General features: G+C 37.9%; 1 protein-coding gene across 1 annotated transcript; it reads right to left on the reverse strand.

Moving 5' to 3' along the window:
• Positions 1 to 1,024: 1,024 nt before the first annotated feature.
• Positions 1,025 to 24,327, reverse strand: PUM3 (pumilio RNA binding family member 3). The gene is made up of 18 exons (XM_015848923.1): positions 24,192 to 24,327; positions 23,857 to 23,963; positions 21,840 to 22,016; positions 20,685 to 20,820; positions 19,898 to 19,973; positions 19,162 to 19,255; positions 18,901 to 18,967; positions 18,169 to 18,343; positions 16,526 to 16,629; positions 15,972 to 16,050; positions 14,693 to 14,791; positions 13,618 to 13,671; positions 11,367 to 11,447; positions 8,429 to 8,571; positions 7,659 to 7,881; positions 6,307 to 6,394; positions 4,395 to 4,485; positions 1,025 to 1,263 (listed from the first exon to the last, which is right to left on the reverse strand). Exons 2-18 carry the CDS (start codon positions 23,954 to 23,956, stop codon positions 1,134 to 1,136), a joined length of 1,917 nt encoding a protein of 638 aa, XP_015704409.1. The 5' UTR covers positions 23,957 to 23,963; positions 24,192 to 24,327; the 3' UTR covers positions 1,025 to 1,133.
• Between the last annotated feature and the right edge of the window lie 255 nt (positions 24,328 to 24,582).

Genomic DNA, 24,582 nt, shown 5'->3' on the forward strand with positions numbered 1-24,582 from the left:
AAAGACGGTGAAGGGCCCAGAGCATCTCCCCTATGAAGAAAGGCTAAGTGAACTGGGTCTGTTTAGCCTTGAGAAAAGACTGAGAGGGGTCCAGGTCTATAAATATCTAAGGTGTGGGGGGCAAAGTGGCGAGGCCAGACTCTTCAGCTGTGAGTGGAGAACACACACTGCTGAAAGGGGAAACAGGATGCAGTGTCCACTAGCCACTTCCAATTAGTTGCAATGTATTCTATGTTAAGGAAGCTGTGTTTCAGGAGAAATAATGTCAGACTACCCACTACTAATAACTGAGGCGCCTTATCAGGATAAGCGACAGGAGCAAATGACTCCTACTGCTAGGAACTGTTTTATTTTCTGTCTGGATCAATCTAGCATGATGGCATTAAACACCAAGTTGTAATATGAATGCCTCATCAGGAAAGTTGCCTAAGATGAGAAAATAAAATAAGGATTATATTTTTCTAGATAAAGTACAGTAAACACTTATTGGATATTACGCAAACATAAACTCATCCTTTTTATTACAAGGAAGGAACCAAAAAAGCAGACTGGCTTGCTAGGGTTTAGAAGTCTGTAATTTTCAGAAGACTGAAGAAAAAAAGAACTGTATAATCCAGTGAGAGCAAGCCTCTCATTTTAGACTTTGTCTAAAAAAGGTAACAGACAACATTTTCTTTCTATTTTTGTCAGTTCATGAAAGATGAAAGCTTGCATCACTCCTTCACAGGCTGAGATTTCTTTTCCTGCTTTGTTTATGGAAAACAAAAGAGGGAAGGGTATTACGAACATGTGTATTTACCTTGTATACAACAGTAGCTCAAAAACAGATGCTTCCATTTCTGTGGTAACTAGGACATAACAAGCACACAGATTTTAACAGGTATGAAAACAATTTTGTGCAAGTTACTAGGATTTAACCTCATCAAGAATGTCCACAAGTTTCCACAAACACTTAGATCTTGAGACTTCTATCTCCAAGAGCAACCATTTACCACACACAGAACAATGAACACAAGAGACAAACTGATCTCAAAATGATTTAATTCACAAATGCTTCTTAGAACATGGACCAAAATCTTACCAAATGACAGTTAACTGCATAGTTGTAACTGATCTTCTTAGCTTTGCGTACACTAAGAAGTCAATTTCTCCAGCAATGCTTCTATTCCTTTTACATTTTTATTAAGCTTCAACTCCGGAACAATTTTTTTCAGTCCTTTTTTGACTGCATTTGTCACTTTTTGATCAGTGCTTCGGAGAAGGCTTCAAGAAGAGGTGGCAGGAAAAAAAAAAAAAAAAGATAACAAAAGTCAACATGTAGTTCATATGAAAAACTGTCCCCATACAGATACTAACTACTTCAAGAGACAATAGAATATAACAGTTTGCCCTGACCTATTAGAGAAAGGTGTAAAACTTTCAGAATGCATGAACGTAATTACTCCTTCTCTCAGCTGAACCAGGCAAGGCTGTCAGCCTGTGTCTGGGTCAGCCAGTGTCAAGCTCACGGTTGCTGTCTTTCTTGCAATTAGGATGCTAAAAAATGGATGCAGTGTAATATATCTAATACAGATCAAGTACTTTTAAGTATTCTACTTCTGCATGTCCTTCATTGAAAGACTCAGAAACTCAGTAGGTCTGTTCTTTACTAGACATTAATTTTGGAGAATAAAAGATAATCTTTCCTAGCTAACTATTCCTCGTAACAAATGAGGAAATCCATCATAAGCTATAGAACTTTATTAGAATTGCATAATTGTCTCTGTCTCCAACTCAACCTAGGCTGAGGTTGTCTTTCTCTCTCCTTCTTTTGAGGTAGTACTAAGTGTTTTAATGTAGTACTGAAATGTTTTATTATAATATGAAGTAGTAGAGAAAATGGTACACTTAGTTTGCCAGTTCAAAATTGTGAGTTAACACTGCCTAAAAAGCTTATTATCTTATTCAATCCATGTAGGCAATCCAGAGGAGCATTAGAAGTTGCAATGGCAACCAAATAAACCAGGCATGTCCAAGCTGAGGTCCACTCTCCATCCCACATCTGATGTACAGTAAGCCCTCTTCAGAGCTCTTGTACAGTCTTATGATGCTTCCCATGTTTCATGCTTGTCCTAGGTCAGAATCAGGCACCAAATTCTTTTACAAATGTCAAAAGCAAATACAGCAATGGAAGGATGGTGTCTAAAGTGTACCAGGTATCTAAGCAGGTTGCTGCACTCAATGAGCTGCACATTAATTAATCAGTGTGCTTAAATTACCAGGAAGCCAAAAGCTTCATGTGGACTGAGTGGGCAGTTCTGAAATTTTGATAAGCAAAAAAGCCAAAGACTGAACAAAAAATAACTGTAGTTTCAAGAATTTGCAGCATCTGCAAATTAGCTCTGTAAGAGGGATCTTAGCTCCTTTATGATAAAAGGACTTGAGTATTTATTTTTTTTTTAATATTAGAAAGTAATGATTTTATTTAAAATACCAACTAAGTGAGGTATATCTTCGGAGTAGGATTTAGGTAGGTACTCTTTACTTCTACTTACAGAGTGAAAAAAAACAACAGAACTAATTACTACGTATTCTTGTGTTAAGTAAGTATCACATTAAATTGAACAAACAGCTGGTTATGATCATGCACCCAAGGCAGACTAAACTAAAGGGCATCCTGCCTTAACAGTCTTTAAAAGGACTTCAAACTACAAAGGATTCAGATGAAAATAAAATTCCAAAATAGAATAAAAACTCCATACACCAAATCAAAACCACACCTCACAAATACTTTCTCTTCATTCAGTTAGGTGAGGTTCACTTTTTCTGAAAACTGTCTGATAGTCTAGGGGATAAGTTCCCTTACTTGGTAACAGGGCACTCTTGTCATATCCTCACCCTATAGAAACATGTGTAATACCAGAGAGAGGTAAAAGTTCACATTTCTAACAGAAATTTGCATAAATTAACATACATGGGCATGTTCCTGTGCTGTCTTCTAGAATAAATCGAAAACTAATATTTATGTATTAGCAGAAGTGTTTAAAAGCTACTGAAAACCTGTTGTCACACAGACAGCGGAACAGCTCTTCAAGTGTGACTCATGGAAAAAATTCCACTAACTTAGTTTAAAATATTACTTGGACAATCAAAATATATCTATCTTGATTGACATAAAGCAGCAACATCACATGTTAAATGACTGTCCTCAGTCTTAGTTTTGAGAAAAAAGTCAAGCATTAATACACTGTCAGTGCACAGGACTTTCTAAAAATCTCTACTGGACATCTGTGCAGGGGATTAGATTACTTATAGGCTTTAGATGCATTTATTGAACTTGCAAGAGGCAAAAAAGCATTACAATTTTATAAACAGATTTTTATCTTTACAGACAGATCTATAAGTCTACTGTGATATTGTGTAAACTGTTTTTTAATCTGGATTGCAACTACTGTTCTCATACCAATTCTTCTCAGTAATAATCTGAATGGCAATGACAAAGTTAGTATTAAACTCAGATTTCAGCAGTAGGACTCATATTAGTTAAACACCTTTTGATTCACCTTGCTGACGTGTACGGACATCAAAGTAGCCTCACTCAAAAATAATAAGAAGCAAGGATGGGAAGCAAACATCAAAGAAACTAAAGTAACTGTAGGAGAGGGAGTAACTGTGGAAAAGGGGGGATGATGTTTTCATTTTCAGAATCATGTTGTCTGTTTGAATTGTTTGCCAATTCTGGCTCAGACTAAGCCTCTATGAGGAGGTCTTACGGCAAGACCTTTGGTTTCCATGACCTGACACTAACATTTAGTTACAGTGTGAAAACAGCAATGATTAATACCACTGTTGGCATATGATAAAGCAACTGTGTTAGCAATCTCACTCTTGTGTGCTCTTTTTTATCTCCAGAGTTGCATCTTTAACTAACTCCAAGTTGCAAGCCAGTCAGCTCATCACGCACAATGGCCTATTCTGAACACTTACCTTTTTATGGAAACATCCCTGGCCTCCATAATTAGGGCATCAAGACAAAACAGCAAATTACATAAAAAAGAACCTGCATTTTGTGCATGCTGACCCCAGTCACAAGTACTTCAGGGTAAGCTATTTTAATGTAGCTATTCATGGCATTTTCTTTTACTCCTTTTGTGCTTGTAAATACATGACAGGTACACTTAAAATTAATTTTTTAATCTTATTATTTGACAATATTGAGTGGCTTCCCAGAACTGTAAATGCCCAAGCTCAAAGAAAAACCCTTGGAACTGCAGCTTTGAATTTTTCCAGCATCTTTTTCCGCTGCAGGCTCACCAGTGGCAAAAAATGAAATTTCTGCCAGCATAATGCCAACTGATAGTTGCTGAAGAAATTACACTAAGAGCTAATAACAAACAGGCATGAGCCTTACATACCAACAAAGAATAATGGCACCTCGATTTACTTCTGCCCAGGTCTTCAAATTCTCAATACCAACACATTCCACCAATGTTCTTCCAAAGCAGCCTTTAAAACACAGATGGGGAGAAAAAAAGTAAAATTAAGACAGTACTCTTATATAAAGAAGCAAAAAAGTTAAAAGTACTCTTCAACTACAATTTAAGCAAATAGTTTTTAGCCACCCTGCATTCATGAAGTTATTATCCTTCAGAATAATTCAATGCACTGATATACTCATAGTTTTTTGACTAGTTCCAAGTATTGCTTAAAATTTAGCCAGTTGCAACAACAGGCGACAGCTTACTAGTATAAAGTATTATCTATTTTTCTTGTTTTTACAAATGATTTCAAAGGCTATCTATACAAGGCATATATTCCGAAGTAAGAGCACCTCAAATACAGGAGGTAATTACATGCAATATCGCATACAAATATTTGCTGAGAAATGCTGTTTTCAGGCTTTCAACTCTACAATTGAAGAAACAGAATCTGTACAAAGTTATTTAAAACTCCAGAGCAAATATTCTACTGACACAAGTAAAGTATGTTTCCTTCAACTATACCGATGCTACAGGGCACTAATTCTCCAGTAGGATTGAAAGCCTAAGCTTACTTACAGATCCATTACACTAATGATGCATGTTAAAAAAAAAAAAAAAAGAAAATAGAACCAGAGCTGATCACAGGTACTCAGCTGAATTTGAAGAACTGAACTTAAGGGTAAATTAATTGAGCTTGCAATCTGTCAGATGAGCAAATTTAATTGGAAGTAACCAGGTTGAATACCTGCTTAAACAGTTTTGGTTAGTTTTTATTCCACTCTTCCACGCATTATAATATTTTGATTGTTTTTTAATGCTAATGCCATAAAAATCATGCCAGTAATAGTCAATGACACATACTTCAGTGAAAGACATACAAAAAGTAAAAGCCTGTGTTTAAAGTGGGAATATACTGGTAGCATGAATAAAGTCACATAACCATCATAATCTCAATTAGTGTAGTCTCCAAAAGATGTTCAGATAAGATACATCTTTGAACATATCCAGTAATTCACTTGCAAAAAGAAGTAGCAAAACAGCCTCCTTTCTGAAATGTTTAATGAAGCTCAGTGATCTCTCTTTTTTTAAAGGAAACAGCAAAAGGCTGAACAAAGTAATTATTAATAGGTATTTCAGGTCTGATAATTCTACAACAAAGAGGCCTCCACAAACAAGAGAAGTTCTCTCTAGTTAACCCTACACCATACATCTCCATTCATTTTTCAAGGTTTTTATATAGTGGAAGAAGTAATCTCTATTAGGATATGGTGATACACACACAAAGATTTTGTAGTTATATAATAAAATGAGTTCCAAAAAGCTAAATTAAGATGAGAACATCTGTGCCCAATCTCTGCCTTCTGGGATATAAAATAGCAAAGATGTCCTATTTTTGTGCCTGAATTATTGTAGCAACAGTTATAAAGCAGTACCTTAGCAGCTCTAATGAACACAGTATGGATTACTGCTTGGCTCAGAAGCAGCAATGAAACAAGTCTTTCTGTCAGAAAGGCTTTACTTTCTCTATTATTATCCTTTAAATTGCTGTGTGTCTGAGCAAAGATAAAAATATTTTAAGAACAGAAACTAATACTGCCCAAATATGCAGTAAACTCAAAAGTGCAAACTACACATCAGTACTTGCTTTGTAGAAGAAAAATGTACCCTTTATATTCTGTCCATGAAACAACCAGCAACAGCAAAAAAGACAAAACCAGTGATCTTAGAAGATATTAAATTTTCATTAGTATGTTTGTAAAAATAAACAGAGCAATCTTATCTAGGCTATATTACAGATAACACAAAAGCACAAATTTGATCAAACTAGGCTGAATTTCCAACATACCTTCTTTTCCATTCTCTCTCATTTTTTCATCTTGCTCTATTAACCATTTCAGCACTAGATGACCTGCCGGGTGCTCTGCAATGTGAAGCTTTAAGGGAAAAAAAACCCACAAAGAAATTATTCAGTGACATTTCAAAATACAGTTATACTATAATGCCTGCATGCTTTACCTATATTTTCCTTTGCAAATATATGGATATATTTTTTAAGAAGTTAGCTGTTTGTTTTTATTCTGTCTTGTAGCATCTAACTTTCAGTAGTATTTAACTAACTTTCAGTAGTATTTAACTGTTTTTGCTGCTCCTCATCAGATAATATCTCATCCACTGCTCTCAAGGCTTCATGCTTACTTAGCAGAATCTCTAGTTCTTCTCCAAGAAGATCTAGACTTTCTGTATTTTCATAGACTTCAAAAGTCACCACAGTACATCTCACAGAAAAATAAGAGAAAGCATTAGCTCCTGTGAAGTTATACCATATGTCTATCTTAAAAAACAGAGGTAAGTGGTTTTGGAAACAGGAGCTTGAAAACTGACGCTCCTAGAATGTCTGGGTATAAAGCCCACATTTCATGGGGGTGGCAGAGAAACAAGAGATCTAGTTAACTTGTGAATAATGGATGTTATTTTCAACATTCATCCTTCATCTATCAACTGTCTTGATAGTTCTATTCCTACCTGAAGTACCTATATTGCCATATTCCATAGGCATTATAGAGGGAGGGACACTGCAAAACTCAGGAAGGTTGAGACAATTCAGCAAAACAACAGAAATCTGGAGGGTACCTTACTGACATACCATTTTCCATCTTCTAGTCTACAGAGACTTTTGTCACCTACGTTAACTCAGCAAAATTGGAGAAAATGTCCCACATATATTTTGAAGACAAGGTCATACTTCAGAGACAGCTACTGGCTACAATCTTCCACTGCATGAATATATTCATTCCTAAAAGCTAAGAGGCCCTATCATTCTCAGTGTAAACAGCTAAATGAACTACAGTAGTTACTAACTGCTTAATGTTAAAAGAGAGCCCGTGTTACATGACTGTCAGCTACTTTCCCACAAAACATTTAAATAAGTTCTGGAAGACCATGAGTTCTGGAAGACCATGAAGTATCTTGCTTCCCACTTCAGATGAAATTCTAGCTCAATCTTTCACTATTACAGACACAATAATAAGCTATTAAAGGAACATATCAGAAAACCAAGTGAGAACACTTCTAGTGTACAAGTTTATTGTGGAAGTTCATTGGATTCTTACATTAAGGAAATGTGCAGACTACATGTTAGTAACAAAGTATAACCAAATGAACTGCAAGATGTCAATGTCATATGTCCTGTTACATTACCTGCCCATCACGGCCACCTGGAACCAGCTCTTCTGCTGCTAGATTAGCAATTGCATTTAGTGTGGGCTGAATGTCACCAGTGGCTGTTCTTAAGATATCAGCAACCAAGACAAAGGCAGCTTTGTCCATTACCACTTCTTGGGTATGTTCTTGCAAATACTCAAGCAAAGGCGGGGAAATGGCTTCCAGGAGTTCCTGGCGGCGGAGTTCAGTATTCTTCTTACTGATCAAAGAGACAGCAAATTAATGCAGAAGACTTGCTCTGTACGCGCATCAAATAAAAAGAAATTCAAAACACAGACACTCTTTGAGACAGCTAAAAATTACTGAAAGATCAAAACTGTCAGTAAACTTCACAAGAGGGAGTTTTTCATTAACAATGGTAATTTAACCTCCATCTATTGTCTATTCATTCTATAATTGCAACTACTGAGAGAGTCTGATTAAACAGTTCACTTTATAGTTGTAGCAGCTTCAAAAGCTGACAAGCATCAATATCAGTACAAGATAAGGGACTTCAAAATTAATGTGTTTTAATTTTTATTGCTTTATCTGAAGATCTAGCCAACAACCTGAATCAAACAATCACCATACACAAACTTTAATGAAAAACAGAAAAACAAGGACTTCAGGTTGGTATATAATAATAGTACTTTTACACCATAAATAACATATTATTGTTTATATTTCAACAAAATTAAATTTATCAATAGAGAAAGCTGCAAGGACTCCTCTGGACTCAGGAAAAAAAACAACTTCATCTCAGTTACCTGTAGGCATTTCCATCACCCTGTTTCAAAAGTGTGATGATTTCTGGAACAAAATGTGCAGGGTCTCTAGGACTTAGCAAGTACAGCAGGACCTTTTTTCCATGTTTGTTGGAAATTAAACTGGACAAGGAAGCATTTAATTCCTGTAGCAGTGAACAAACAGAAATAAAATGTTAATGAAATAATAGTTTTGAATCACCAGCAGTTATGTATTTTTTCAAATGCAAAGCTTAGGAAAGGAAAGTTGAATACCACAAGATTCACATCTACTTGTGAAATTTAGAAAAATAATATGTCATAAGTTTGTAGAAGTGAAAGAAATGGAAGAAATGTTAATGTTTAAAACAGGTTCTTCAACATCACTGATTAGAAAACACTATGAAAGAACAAGTTTGTTAATACATACATGTACAAACAACAAGGCATAATCTGGTATGTCATAATGGTGAACAGACACAATTTGAGAAGTAATAACCTCAGCAGACCAAACGTACAAAAGATCATCTATCACATCACCCAGGAGTGATCACTGATACCACACTGACTTTCAAATAGCTGTATAGTCAGTGATGACAGTCAATGAGAAGGGAAATTCAATCCTAAATTGATCAAACATCCAATAGCAAAAAGGAATCCATTAATAGAACAAATCCAACTTCTGCTAGCAGCACCGTCAATATTACTTGCAGTTTATGTAAGCATTAGCAGAAAACAGAACTTTCCCCAAAGACTAGCTGATGGGTAGGAATAACCACTTTGCAATCCTCAGAACGAGCATCTCTAATAGTCTGTATGTACTTGCATTTTTATCATCTTCTTGACAGACACCTTCATACAACATTATTTTACACAAGTACTCTGAGACTTCTGAGACCTCTGAATACTATCAATTTATTCCTGATGATTACAATTATCCATTCCTTTTTGAAGTATACATAAATGTTAAGACTTTAAAAATTGGAGGACTCTACATGGTCCCCCCCTCTTTCCTCCCCCCCAATAAACACCAGGCCTGGTTAGTTGCCTTGGAATCATAAAATATCCTGAGCTGGAAGGAACCCACAAGGACCATCAAGTCCAACCTGTGGCTCACACAGGACTGGCCATATTTTGCAGACCCTTCTTGAAATTCTATCAGGAATGGTTTCCTACCGTCTAACCTGACCCTCCCCTGACACAGCTCAAAACTTAGAACAGGTAAAGAAAATATTTAGTTTAGTACAACTAAAAGCAAAACACTTTGAAATCAAGCTATGATGCAGTTAATTAACATAACAAAAACATTTATCTCTAAATCTCACAAAAGTTCATTTTCCCCACTATTTTCCTGACTCTGCTTTCAGTGCCAGAAATGTAGACAGTACCAGCAGAAACTCTAAATGACACAACTGCACTCCTTTAACAGCAATCCTCTCCTTAATGTCACTTACTCAGAATTCCCCACCTTAAGAGGTGGTTTTGATCTCATTTGATAAATTTTTCACTTTCCCTGATGTCTTTTTCCTCTTCCTGGCCAGAAAAGCTACTTCTGTGAAAGAATAATTTGCCTACACACCTTCTCCTCCACTGCTCTGCCCAGTTTGATGACCAAACAGTAAACACTCAGTTATCTGGGATATTATCAGGAAGTCTCACGTGGTGCAAAACATACAGATTATTTAGGTGTTAACTGACAAAATGGAAGATAAAGCCAAGCACAGCATCTTGTTTAATAAACCCTCTGTAAAGCAGAGTGCTTGAAACACCACACAGAAATTTATCAGTTATTTTGATGCAAGATAGCTTTAATCTGTCAGGGCCTATTTGCCTGGAACTTGCCCAAAAGTGTTAGATCATTCAGTGGACTCTGGAGACCACCTGTGATCCCAGCTTCTATACCAGAGAATCACAAATCACCTCCATGGTGAGATGCTTTTACCTTAGCACAGTCAGAGAAAGGAGCTCTGAGAAGAATTTCCATGGTAGGGTAAACAAACCCAATATCCCCTGCACAAAGTTCCAAGCAAAACCAAAACATTTTCTTAGGAAAGCGTTATGCAAAGCATTTCCCTCTTTTTTTTTAATCTCTGCCACCAGCTCCCAATTCACATGTATCATTTAATGTTGAATTATGAATCTCACTGCATGACTATGACCGTAAGCACATTACAACCTATATATTAATATAATTTTATGTTAGAATGAATTGTGCACTATTAAGCACTTTTCCTCAGTGTGAAAACAGTTAAAGCAACTTAAGTATTTAGCACTGCATGTATGCATGGCTTAAGTAAAAATAAATACTTCATGAAAATCCATGCAGACAAGATCATACTATTTTTATGTTTACTGTGTAATTACATGCAGTTGCTGCTGAACTGCTCTCATGTTTCATACACCTACATCCACTTTCAAGACTGCATAAATATTTCAGGGATTTTTATCCTGAATATTAGTTATTGTTTAACTATCAATATACTAAGTAAAACGTCAAGCTTTGAGAGTTTATGTCAGCCTATGGCATCAGCAACCAACCAAGAGTCTCCAAGTACTTATTTCTTTAGTGCCACACCACCAACATCCCATCTGACATCTTGGGCCAACATAATGATGTTGGAGGCATTACTTTCATAGCAGCACTCATACCAGCAGAGCTTAAACTTACGACATCGACATCTTAATTTAAAGAGATTTGGGTCATTCATTGGTCTGGATGAACATGTACAATTCTTAGCAAGTAACGAATCCAAATGAATTCAAATTCAGTAAGTAACTGAAGAGAGTTCTAAAGTGAACTGAGTTCTTCTATGACAAGAAAAAAGTGACACACAAAGAAATAAAGTTGGAACAGCGCTTAAATGATTTCTAAAGAGTAGATGGATTCTTACTGTCATATTCTTGTACAATGAAAAATGAGACAATACCTGATACAATGATTTAGGAAAAAATAATTACTTACAGTTATAATTAACTGTTTCACAAGTTTAGTGTCGTCAATGCAATCAAATGCTGCCAACAAGACCAAATGAGAAAATTCACCCTGCAAATATGGGAATAGAAAACGTTGATGACACAGTCCCTTTCTGTGAATATTTCATTTTGTAATAATTCATTTTGAACCAACACTTAAGACAATTCAACATGTTCTGAGCATACAAGCAAATTCTTCCTACTGACACAGAATGAGAAGCCTAACAAAGCTGAAATCCAGGCTTAAGAGAAGCCTGTTTCTGCAAATGTAGATTGATTTGATATGCATTATACACTGGTGTATTGCTTTATCAAATGCTAGCTATCAACTTGATCTGACTGTATAATCATGATCTGAAATCATAGGATTAACTTTGTTGGAACATTGTATACAGATTTTCTTTCACAGAAATACAGAATAGTTTGGGTTGGAAGAGTCCCAGTCACCGTGTCAAATGCAAAGATGCTTCCCACTTAGGCAAGCATGCCGAAAGCCCCAGAGAGCCTGGCCTGAATTGATTAAGCCAAAGACATCAATGGCTTTCTAGCCACCTTATTTCCAGGTGATATCAAGCTTTTCATCCACCCATACACAAAGGACTCCTCTGCAGGGTGGATATCTGCCCACTCATTGCCCACACATCTGGGGTTGCCCAAGCACAGGTGTAAGTCATTATTATGACTTATCCTGCTGAATCACATTCACTAAGTCTCATCTCCTGAGCCTGAAAATATTCATCTAGTTAGCACCTCTTCCCCTCCAATATGTCAGCTGTACCTCTTGGTTTAGTACTATTGGCAAAGGTGCTGACAGTGCACTCAGTTCCATTGTCAAGGTTGCCATCAAACATGGTATGTACTAGTGGTCCCAGTAATTAATGAAATTAGCCCTGGTTTCCACCTGAACACTGAGATGATGTGACCACACCTTTTGAATGTGACCATCTAGTTAATTCCTCATTCACCCAGTGGATCACCCATCAAATTTATGCCTCACCAATTTGAAGACAAGGATGCTTTGCACAAATACAGGCAGATGACACCATCTACTTATCAACCAACATTGTAAGCTCTGTCATAGACAGTAAAAATTTTCAGGAAACTGTTTTGCCCTTAGTGAAGCCACACTGATTGTCACCAATTATCACTCTATCCTACGTGCCGTAGCGCAGCTTCCAGGAGGCAGAGGGCTGAGACTAATGAGTCTTTAGTTCCCCATGTATTCCTTCTTTCCCCTTTCTAAAAATAGGGCTATGTTTCTCATTTCCAGTCATGAGGAACTGGGTCTGTTTAGCCTTGAAAAAAGAAGACTGAGAGGGGACCTGATCCAGGTCTATAAATATCTAAGGTTTTGGGAGCAAAGTGGCGAGGCCAGGCTCTTTTCAGCAGTGTGTGGTGACAGGACAAGGGGAAACAGCCAGAAACATGAACACAGGAAGTTGCGCACGAATGTGCGCAAGAACTTCTTTAAGGTGAGGGTGACGGAGCACTGGAACAGACTGCCCAGGGGGGTTGTGGAGTCTCCTTCTCTGGAGATATTCAAGACCCAACTGGACACCTACCAGGTGTAGGGAACCTGCTTTGGCAAGGGGGTTGGACTCTATCCCTGGAGGTCCCTTCCAACCCCTATGATTCTGTGATTCTGTGAAAGGTCTTTTCCAACCCAAACTATTTTCTGATTTTATGACTCTTACAGACCTTCTCCATTGTATATCAGTTCAAGATTAGTTCATTTTGAAGCTCCCAAACTTAAAAATCTGTAATGCTTTTTCTTTAAAATAACAAATACGCTTAAATAACCTTACCAATGACATCCCCACAGCACATCATAATTTTAATCTGTATACAGAAGAGGAACTATTTCAGTCACAACCAATTGACCAAAGAGCAGTATAAAGACACAGTATAAAAACAGGCTTAAAGATACCTGTTTTCTTTCTGTTTCAAACAACTAATTCTCCTATACATGAATTAAAGAAAAAAGCATTGAAGAAGAATTACAATGAACTCTGCTGCCTGAAGGAATAATGCAGTGCACACAATGAAGCTTCTCCGTGTCTTCAAATGTATTAGTATAAGCTGTTGATAATTTCCCACACTATTTAGTACAACAGCAGTATTGCAAATGTAATTCTGGGATCTCATAGCTGCTTTCAATAGCAGAGTACATAAAAATCAGCCTTTAACCGTACAATAGTTGTTTCTGATACATTTTATATTTACAACTAATTAACACTCACCGTAGCTATTTTTTCAATGTATGTCTTCATAGTTTTTACAATAACTTTTCTGTCCTATCCAAAAAGGAAAGAAATTCAAGTGAGTCCATAATGCCAGTAACTCTGAACAAGTGTACTGTTATTTACTCCTTCAAAAAGACAGCTTTCACTTTGCTTCCTAAAACAAAGAATAGTCACCAAAGTCTAACATTTGTAATATTAGTCAGCACCCAAAAAACAATGTAAAGGGTTAAATATGAGTCTTTTTTCACACTACAATCTCACAGGCTCTCTGCAAGGTGTCTACATTGTTAGTCCAGGAAGGGGGAGATCCCAAAAGGAAACAACTTAAAAAAAAATAAAATAAATCTATATACAAACACTTATTTTCTGTCAGTTACTTACAGAATAGGATGGCCCTTCAACTCTTCGGAAAGAAGCCTAATCAATATGACCAGAAACTCTGAAGCAGAGATTCTAGTTGCAAAACCCCTCAGAGCAAGATTCATTTTTAGAGGAGGATTCATCTGTGTTTCTTCTATCAGCTATTAAGACCAGTTATCACTCAGTTATCACTAATCTCCAGTATCTAGCAAATTTTTTTAAACTGTCTTTTTATAAAGTGCATGCTTTCTTTGTTAAGCATAAAGATGGAGATATTACAGTATTTTCAATAACTGATGGGACACACCTTGAAGAATCTGAAGAGACTATGTCAGCAAAAGCAGTTCCTTTTAATATTTTTATTTTTTTATTTAAAAAGTCTTGACATTCTAAAACCAAGTATTGTTTCTTCCTTGCAATCATTTCCCTACTGCCAGTTCCTCCTGCATTAAGAAATCTGCAGGACTAATGAACAGCCAATAAGAGTTTTATGTGTTAATCCAAAAAACACTGCTGAGAAGAAAAGTAGATGCTTCTCTTTTATGAATTATCACAATACCATCCAATTCTCAAGTTCTACTGCTTACACTTGCTTGTGTAAATGAAACAGGGCTACTTGTAAATAGAAGAACCTATGTGAACAGTAAAGCAGACCGGGTCTAAAATCAGATTATTATCAAATACAGTTAGACAGAAAAGAACTGAACATTACCTTGGGGGTACCATGCCATAAACAGTGCATTGCTACTCTGGCTCCATCGTGAGTGTGTGCCAGGTAGATAACAGCCTCCCTGATTGCTTCTATCATTTCCTGAGGAAGAAAAGGTGATTAAGCACAAAAGGAAAAAGAACAACATGAGGAATTTTTCATGTGGAGACATCAAAACTATTTCTGCCCACAACACTAGAAAGAATATCACTAGGCCTACAGAACCACTCACTGACTTGACTTATGAAAAGCAGCCTCCAAAAGAGCACCGAAGACAAATAAACACAAGGATAAATGACACAAGCCTGCCCCCCCAAAACTATACTACTTACTGTACTAAACTAGAACCACATTGAAGCTTGTCAGTTGTCCTACTAGTGAAAATTCTCAGAATGGTGCTCAGAACTGACAGAAATTAGAAGAGACATCTACATACAGCTATGAACTTAGGGAAAAAAAAAACAACCACAAGGGCATACAGTTTATTAATGCACACAGGGCATCAGAGAATATGAAGAACTAAAGGTCATTTAAGTATCAAAAACTTCCATCCATCTGCCCTGCTAGCTCTAGCAGCTTCTAGCTCTCTAGAAAGAGCTCATTCACATAACTGGCATCACGAGCTACATGCACAGGCATGGGCAGCTCTACAGAAGGAGTTTGCAAATGATGACGTTTGTGGAAAAACAGAATTAAATTCAACAAACTACCCTTCGCATTAAGAGATCATTCAAGTGGTATCAGGACTGCACAAAAATAAAAACAAAGACGAAGAGACACATTCTTACTTTTTGGAACAGAAAAAGCACTGTTAATTCAGAGCTATTTTCTGTTGAATTACCATAGGAAACTATACTCAAGAATCCTGAATTTGATGAAAACTTGATTTAGACTAGGCCACAAATAATCTACCTCACTACTCTTATCTTTGGCTTTGTTCACGATAACAAGGAGTTTGGTCTAGGAAAAAAACAGAAGACACACAGCAAGCATGGAAAGCTCCAAAAAGCCTGGATTTGGATGGCACTGAGCTGCAGAACAAGGACAACAGACTACACTTGGAGACAGGCCAAACTAGGTAAGATACTACTGCATTAGTGTGAAAGCTCACTGTAACTAAGCCTTTGTACAGCAACACTCCCCAGTCGCATATCTGGAATCATCAGATGTACAAGGCTGGCATTTCAAGGTGTTTTCTTTTAGTAACAATGCTTTTACAACATAATTAAAAACATTTCATTGAAAGGCAAAAGAAAACAGAAACTATTGAAAGAATACTTACAGATCTTTGCTTTGGAAGAGCATGAGTGAAGAAGTCCAAAAATACTTTATGTACCAGTGAGTGTTTTATCACAGCCTCTCTGTATTTGGAAAGAGGAAAATAAATAAAAGTCCTCCAAGAGCAGCAGTTCTAACACAAGTTAATACTACTTTCTCTCTATTTCCAAAAAAAGAAAAAGCACTGTGTGCAGAAAAAACAAGCAATGTGTATGATGTTTAGTATTTACAATACGTGGTATATTCTACCAATAGTAATAAATTCAAAAACCTAGCAAGATATTTTCTTTTAAAGACCACTCAAGAAGTTTATTCAGTACCAAAATAGAAAGGCACATATTCTTTAGTTTGATTTGGGCGGGTACTTCACAGAACTTAAGATACACATCACAGCGCTAAGGACAAAACTGTTTCTTACTACCTAATGCAGAAATATTACACGTGAAAAAGCAGCAGTGTTAGTGTTATTCTTCTACATCAGCAGACATATACAAGTATCTCCACCTCAGAAACAGATACATGCTAGATTGTCACCTGTGAGTCAGTTTTGGTGCTTACTTTTGTGCCATTGGTGTAAGTATCTGCTTCATTTCATCTAGGATGGCCTCTCTCTTCTCTGGCTGAGCTTCTAATACTTTATCCAATGTTGATACAATTGGTGTCTGAAATGAATGTCCATTCAGAGTTTTAATCATACCCTCTCCAATGTTAGAGTTCGTAGAAAATGCTTTAGTCCTATGTCAACCAGCAATTCATTAACAGTATCCCAAACAAAATGAAATGTCTGCAAACTATCAGCGTAGCTACTTTGTGTATGTCAAACTATACACAAAAATACATTTACAGATCTGTCTAACTGTTATTAGCAAACAAAGCTAATTCTATGGTCTGAACTGTTTTCTGACAATTACAGCCAGCTCTTCATGAGGCTGGTGTGTACCTGGTAAAAATCACACTAAACTGGCAGTGTTTCTCTAAGGAAAAAATTTGCAGGATAGCAGACATAGATGTCAGAGGGCAATGCGCCAATGAACTAAATTAGAGGTCCGAGAAATTCCAGGCCAAGAACAGCATGGGAAAGAAATACTAAATACATCTTCTACGTACTGGTTTCCCAGTATCTAGTCTAAACACTTACGCTATAAATCATAATTTCTAAGACTATACTCCCAGAAAAATTACAGTTCATAAACAGAGAAAGTAAGTCTTTTGTGTTAAAGTGTTGTTAAATGCTTTAATTAAACTGAAAATAACCTGAAATAAAAATGACAATACAGTTCAGAAGTTGTTGTTAAAATCCTCTAAAATTTTTAACAACAACAAAAAAAATACACACACAGTGAGATACAAAATTCACTCAAAAGTTGTTAATAAATGGGGAAAGCAATTTAGTACTTAGTAGGAAATATTTACTTATCCATTAAGAGGAAACAAAAATCTATAAGTCAGCAAGGAAAAAGAAATACTAGGTCAAAAGTAAGCAAGCGGTGCTTTTTAAAAGATCTGCCACTATTTGCTAGGTATACGCATCTAAATGGTTTCAAGAGTTTGGATGATTCAAATCCAATTGGAAAAATCCATTGGAAAAAGAAAACAAGCCAAAATTGCATGCTGTATGCAATGCATCTTACTCACAATCAGTTCTCATAGTATAAAGGTAGTTTTAATATAGAAGCCATCTACAGCATTAATGGGGAGTTAAATCCAAATCTTATCTCAGTAAGGATGACTACTTCAGGCTAGACACTGCAAAACCAAGAGAGTGGTGAGGTGCTGGCATAGGCTGCCCAGAGTGGCTGTGGATGCCCCATCCCTGGAGGTGTTCAAGGCCAAGTTGGATGCGGCACTGGGCAGCCTGGCCTAATATAAGATAAGGAGGTTGGCTGCCCTACATGCAGCAGTGGAGCTGGAGCTTGATAACCCTTGAGGTCCCTTCAACCCAAAACATTCTATGATTCTATGATAAACACTGGACTGCAGAAAAAGCTCATACGTGAATTTCACACAGCTCAAGCTGAAAGACACAACCTTAACCTAAAGCAGAAACATGCAATTTACTCATGCATTTACATATGATAAATTAGAATGCATCAGGACATAGAAAGGAATTTTACTGGAGAATACTGTGGATAAATAAACTACCAGTAACACAGGGCATTAGATGACAGGACACCTTAAAACAAAAGTAAGGAATAAATCACCTTGTAAACCTGAAAAGTATTTCCATATAGTTCTTCTGTCAGCATATTTCTCTGTTCTAGAATGGCTTTGTCATTATATGCATATTCCACCACAGCAGATGCTTCAGCATGACGCAGCATTTTTTTCACGTGACCTTTGAAACTTTTTATTATTTCAGCAATTTGTTGTTTTGTCCTGTTTCACAAGGAAAGATTGATAGCAGGAGTTGAAACATTAGCGAAGATAGGACTTAGCAATAGTTTCATTTCTGGAAGCTTAAGCAGGTGATAAATATTAGCAGACAAACCAAGAAATACAACAGGATGCATAATCTTTATGATATTAATGAAAATATATAAAGAAAGGTAGGCATCCACAGAAGTTACAGAGGATGATGAAGGATACATAAGAAGCCTGTGGATAACTCTACAGAAGGATGCCTTCCTGAAACACAATGTTTCAGTGAACACAGTCTTTACAATCCAATTATTACTCATAGGGGGCAAAGAGCACATATTTGAGGGCTTTAGTGGCATGTTTTCCTCAGTGATATGTATTGCTGTACCTTTACTTCTTGGCAAAAAGGAAATAGCCATCAGAAATACCAAATACTCCTTTCTTATCACTGTTACAAACACATTTCCAGAGACATAGCTTTTTTTAAAAATCACTGATGCACTATAGATTAGGAGGAGCACTCATACTGGAAATGAAAAATGCAAAACGAACAAGCAAATTCACTTCATACTCACCCATACATAAGAAACTTTTTCACAATATTCCTGGAATATTTTGACTTACTCAGCTCCACCAGGCTATCTAGGAGAAGGGAAAAAAACACTCAGGCTCACTTTTATTTTTCTTTATATCAACACTTAAGTAATGGCTTTGGGTTTTATAGTACCTTTCAAGCCCTCAGTGGGAATAACACATCATGTCACCATAGAGTTAGCAGTATTCATAAGAAAACAGCACAATATCATACAGGTAAAAGGCAGATAGGAAAAAAATACCTTTTAATTCTTCAAATGTCTCCTGCCTTTGCTTGTCATTACCATACTGAATAAAGCACTGGATCACTCGAGTTGAATCATGCGCAAACGCTAGCTGCAGGACAGAAACGTTCCATTAGTCTAGAGCATTTGTATGACACTATGCACCAAATTTATTTTAACATTTTATCTCCAACAGAGCTTTATGCCACATGCAGCACATAATGCCAGTTACAATGATTACCTGTTAAAGCATACTCATTTTTAAGGTGTTCTTATTGCTTTAAAAATATTTTATAGAACTATAGAGAGAATGTTTGCAGTTGCTGACAATTAAGAACACCTGTTACGCATATGAAATATTTAATACCAAATAAAACTTCATTTTCTCTTGTGTCCTATGGAATCTTAGAAGGTTACCACACTGTTCCAACCCTGCATGGCATACCAAGAGCCACTTTAGAAGCCAGCACCATACATTTCCAGGCAAATTTACATGTTCCGTGAATTAACTTTTTTGCTGAAGTATCAAGACAATACTTCTGCAAGGCACTATCATAAAGCAACAACCAGAACACTGAGCAACTCATTGCAAACTTCATTTTAAATGAGTTTCATTAGACTTGGCAAAGCATCCTTGCACTACTATCCTCAAATCTAAGAGCCAAATGCAGCCTTTCAATCCTGGGTTGATTTTGCGAGTTTTTTTTTTGGAAGACTTCAATAGCATTTAAGGAATGGAATTGGCTTTTCTTACATCTTTTATTTTTCCATGAAGTAGTTTTTGTAGCTCATTCATCAGCTTCTCCCGCTTCTCCTTATCACATTTCTTCCTACAAGAAGAGAAGTGAAGCAATCTTAAGGAAACCACAGTTTCATAGTTTGACTCAATTCTATCTCTAAATTAAAAAGCAAGGCATTAAACATGGTTATGAGATTAACTCCTGCTAATCCACATTACACTGCCATTAATTAAAGTCAAGGCATAATTAAGTGGTTTCAGTGCCTAGAAAGCAAACTAGATACTCAAACTTTAAAGTCATTTTCTTAGTAACAACATAATTAGCCTGGAAACTCAACTCTACAGTCACAGCTGTTTGTGTCCCTAAGATACAGAAGACCTTTAACTACCTTATAGCCAACCATAGAAAACATGCAATTAGAGCACAGCAAAATTAACTCTTCTTTCTGTCATGAGACCATGGTCCAGAATTACCCTTGCCCAAAGAACACTAACCTCCAGAAAACACTAAAAACTCAGTAAGCTTGCAGTGATCCAGCTGCAAGGAAATATGTGGCTTATAACTCAGAAAATAAGACAAATCCTTAAACATCTTTGCCTAAGATAAAGGTGAAAAATCTACATATTTCTATAACTGTGAAAGATCACACTTTGCTTGAAGTCTTTGAAGACTTGCATGTAATGGTATCATTCAGTGACAGTTTCACAGCAAAAATATAGCTGCATAAAAGTTACCAAAAGACAGTACTGCAACTTATTACAATGAAAGACAAAAGAAAACACACAAAAAAACCAGAATTACCTTCTCACACTCTCCCATATTTGCTTTGATTTTACAATTATGTCATAATTACTTTTATCATTAAGTTGTCTGCTTTGCTTTAATTCCTTCTTTTTCTTTTTGAAGTCATCCCATTTAGGCTTCTTAGAATCTGACTCTGAAAATAAAAATATTTATTTTCTATAATTAAAAAAAGAGGAGCAAGGGAACCCTTCACGTGCGAGCTCTGGTAGCTCTTTGACTTCAATTCCTAATACACCAGGTGTCCTGTCTGTATTCTCCCAGCACAAATAATTCATACACATGCTAAGCTAGTAGCTTCCAGTTTTAGAACACCAGAAGAATGAGGCAAACAATGACTTCCCCCTCAAAGTCACTGAAAGGATGCATTACAAACCTTTTCACAGCTTGAACATTGACCCTAGATGTGAATTCCACTCTGTGACTGTACAGACCCACTTAAATCTCACTTTGGCTCTTCCATGCAATTCTTCACATTCACATTGGAAAGAACCCTAAAGACCAACCCCCAGACACGGATAGAGCTGCCGACCAACAGACCAGGCTGTCAAGGATCCCATCTAACCTAGCCCCAAACTTCACCAGGGATGGGGCATCCACAACTTCTCTGTGCAGCCTATGATAGGGCCTCACAACTCTCTGAGTAACAAATTTATGAATTAATATATACATACTTTTTGTACTGGGGAGCACAGAAATGGGCATAGTACTCCAGGTGAGGCCTGACCAGGGCAGAGTAGAGCGGGAGGATCACCTCCCTTGACCTACTGGCCATACTCCTTTCAATGCACCTCAGGGTCCCATTGGCTTTCCTGGCTGCCAGGGCACACTGCTGGCTCATCACCAACCTGTCACCCTCCAGGAGCCCCAGGTCATTCTCTGCATTCTGATATCATACCAATTACTTAAACTCAATACTGCATCTTTATGTTTGACCTCAAGAAAGCTCGTAACTGTTTCATGAGGAGAAATAAACCATTACACAGGAGGAACTAAAAGTAAACTTGGAGTCACTGAGTCAATTAGAAAAGGTGATTACAAGATGTTGGCTGAGGAAGACATCGAAAGTGAATAAAGTGAATATCAAAATCTCACTTCCATTTAAAGCAGGCTTAAGGAATAAAAAAAGAAAAAAAAAAAAGGCAATCTACTCACCTCCTTGTGCACTATCCTGGTATTCCCTCTTCCTTGCAAGCTTTTCTGATTGCTGTTTATTCTTGACTTGTTTGACAGTAGCCCTTCCAGGTCTTACATTTCCTTTCAGAGGCTTTTTGGAAATGAATTTAGGTTTTTCCTCCTCATCTCCTTTACTGTGAAAAGTCTTTGAAGGAACTGAATCAAATTTTAAAAAAATCCATAAATTAAAACATTACCCCAGAACCACTGTTGCTTCAAAGTAACAAATAATTATTAAAACAAGAATCACGCTATCTTAAAGTATGTCATACCACACTGTTTTTTTTGCTTCTCAAAGCCAGTGTTTTGGTTTTCTTTTTGCAGTTCCTGAGATGTCCCCTTTCTCCCTCCCACCCCCCCAGTTATCCCAGGAAGATTTGCCTTGCCCAAGCATTATTTTCAGTCTACAGCATAATGGCCCAGGCCTAAAAAGGATGAATCTGAATTAAAGATACCAAAAATCACGAGTGCCAGAATTTCTTCACAGTTTACAATCAGAGCTGTTTTGACATCAGTTCTGACCATATCTGAATATGTCAGTTGAATAGATACCATCTCAACACTGATCCATAGTACTCTGCACACCCTAGCATCAACTCTCTAGTAATTCTTGCTTTTTAAATGAAGGCAAGCATAGAACAGAGCAAGAAAAAACAACAACTTACTTCATATTTTTAACAAGAGTATTTTAGCTCAACCAAATACAGCTGAAGGGTTTACAATTCTTCAGCTTTATTTTTTTTCAGGCTGTTTGTTTGATCTTACCATTAGTACAGTTTTGAATGGAAAACAGAATCATAGCATGGCTAAGCTTGGAAGGAGCCTCTGGGTCATCTGCCCTATATGCTCACATACAGTGACCCAGAGCACAGTGCCCAGCACAAAGTCCAGATAGTTTTTGAAGATGCCCAAAGAAGAAATGCCACAACCTCTCTGGGAAGCCTGAGCTAGTGCTGTCACTTGCACAGTAAAGAACTACTTCCCAATGTTCAGACAGAACCTCCTGTGATCCAGTTTTTCCTGCTACCTCTTGTACAGGCACTACTAAAAATACCATGGTTCTTTGTCTTTGTACTGTCCCCTTAGGTACTTAGGGGTGCTGAAAAGACCCCCTCCAAGCCTCCTATTCTTCAGGCTAAACAATCCCAGCTCTCCAAGCTTCTCCTCACAGTAGAAGTAGTCCAGTCTCTGTCATCACGGTGCCCCTCACTGGACTCTTTTCAGTATGCCTACATCTCACTTCTAACGGGAGGCTAGAAGTAGACCAAGAACTTCTTCTCAGAGTTGCTAAGACAGCAGCTGAAGAAGCATGTCTCCTGACATGCTGACAACTCTTTGCTTAACAAAGCACAGTATATCATTCACCTGTTTAGCTGCAAGGGCACACAGCTGGATCATAGTTTAACATACTGCCAAATGGAACAGCAGTACTTCCTCCATACAGCACAGCCTTCCAATGATGTGGCCCTACCACGTCCTGATGTTGTTCCTCAACATCTGCAGAGCTCTGCACCCCTTTCATGAGGTTCCTGTCAGCCCCCTTCTCTAGTCTGTTCAGGTTCCTCTGGATGGCAGCACAGCTTGCTAGTGAACCAGTGACTCCCCCTGACTTTGTGTTACCTGAGAAGTTACTGGGAGTGCACTCTATTCCACCATCCACACTAACAAAAATGTTGAACAGGCCTGGACTCAATATGGATATTAGAGAACTCCATTTCCAACCAGACTTCACACTAACGATCACCATGCTTTTGCTCTCAGCACTGAGCTACATTTCAACACACCTCACTGCTCATCCAGTACTCTGATCAACTTATCTGTGAGGACCTCATGGACAAGGGTGCCTTATTAAGCCCAAACATAATATAGGCCCTGCTTTCCCCTTGCCTACCAGGCCAACTGTTTCATCACAAGGGGTCATCAATTTGGTCAAGTCAGAAATAAAGTTCACACATACAAGACAATAATCACTTAGAAAGAAGCTCGGCCTCCTTACCATCATCTTTCTTAAACTTTTTCTTTCCATGCAGCTGTTTTCCACGAGACACTTTCCCACTCTTCCCTGGAAACTTCTTTTTATTCCAGGCTTTCATCATGACAACACTGCAAACAGAGAAATAAACAGCGTTACGCCGAGCCTACACCACTAACAGCACAAACGAGGCAGGAGATGAATCACCACCCGGCAGACCCAGCGGCGGCCCTGACCACGCACACCCTCGGCTCTGCTCCCCACAGCAAACATCCGCGTCGGTACCCAACTCCCGGAGGATGGTGGACAACACAGCCCCAATATTGAGGGCCGTAGACAGCTTGTGCCTCCGAACTCACCCGGCTCTTCCCCGTGCTGTGCTGCCCCGTCCCGCCCGCAGCCTCTCACTTCACGTGCCGCCCTCGCTATAGCCGCCGTGCTTTGAGGCAGTGCGCTCCTCACGCATTGGCTCTCCAGGCCGATGTCGCGCTACAGTGTCGTAACAGGAGGCGCCCCGCCGTAAAGCTGCCAACACCCCGCCCGTGCTTCTTATCAGTCCCCGCTTATCTTATCAGTCCCCGTTTATCTTATCTCTTACACGGCGCGGCTGAGATCACGGCTCACACCCGCTGCTGGAGCAGCAGAGGAGCGGGAGAGCGGCAGGCGGGGCTGCTGCCACAGCTGTGCGGCCTTGTGGGGCCGTGTGGGACCCTCCCTCTGCCACGGAGTTGGTGACATTCATTAATATCC

The sequence above is a fragment of the Coturnix japonica genome, chromosome Z (genome assembly GCF_001577835.2).
Source record: "Coturnix japonica isolate 7356 chromosome Z, Coturnix japonica 2.1, whole genome shotgun sequence".
Taxonomy (NCBI): Eukaryota; Metazoa; Chordata; class Aves; order Galliformes; family Phasianidae; genus Coturnix; species Coturnix japonica.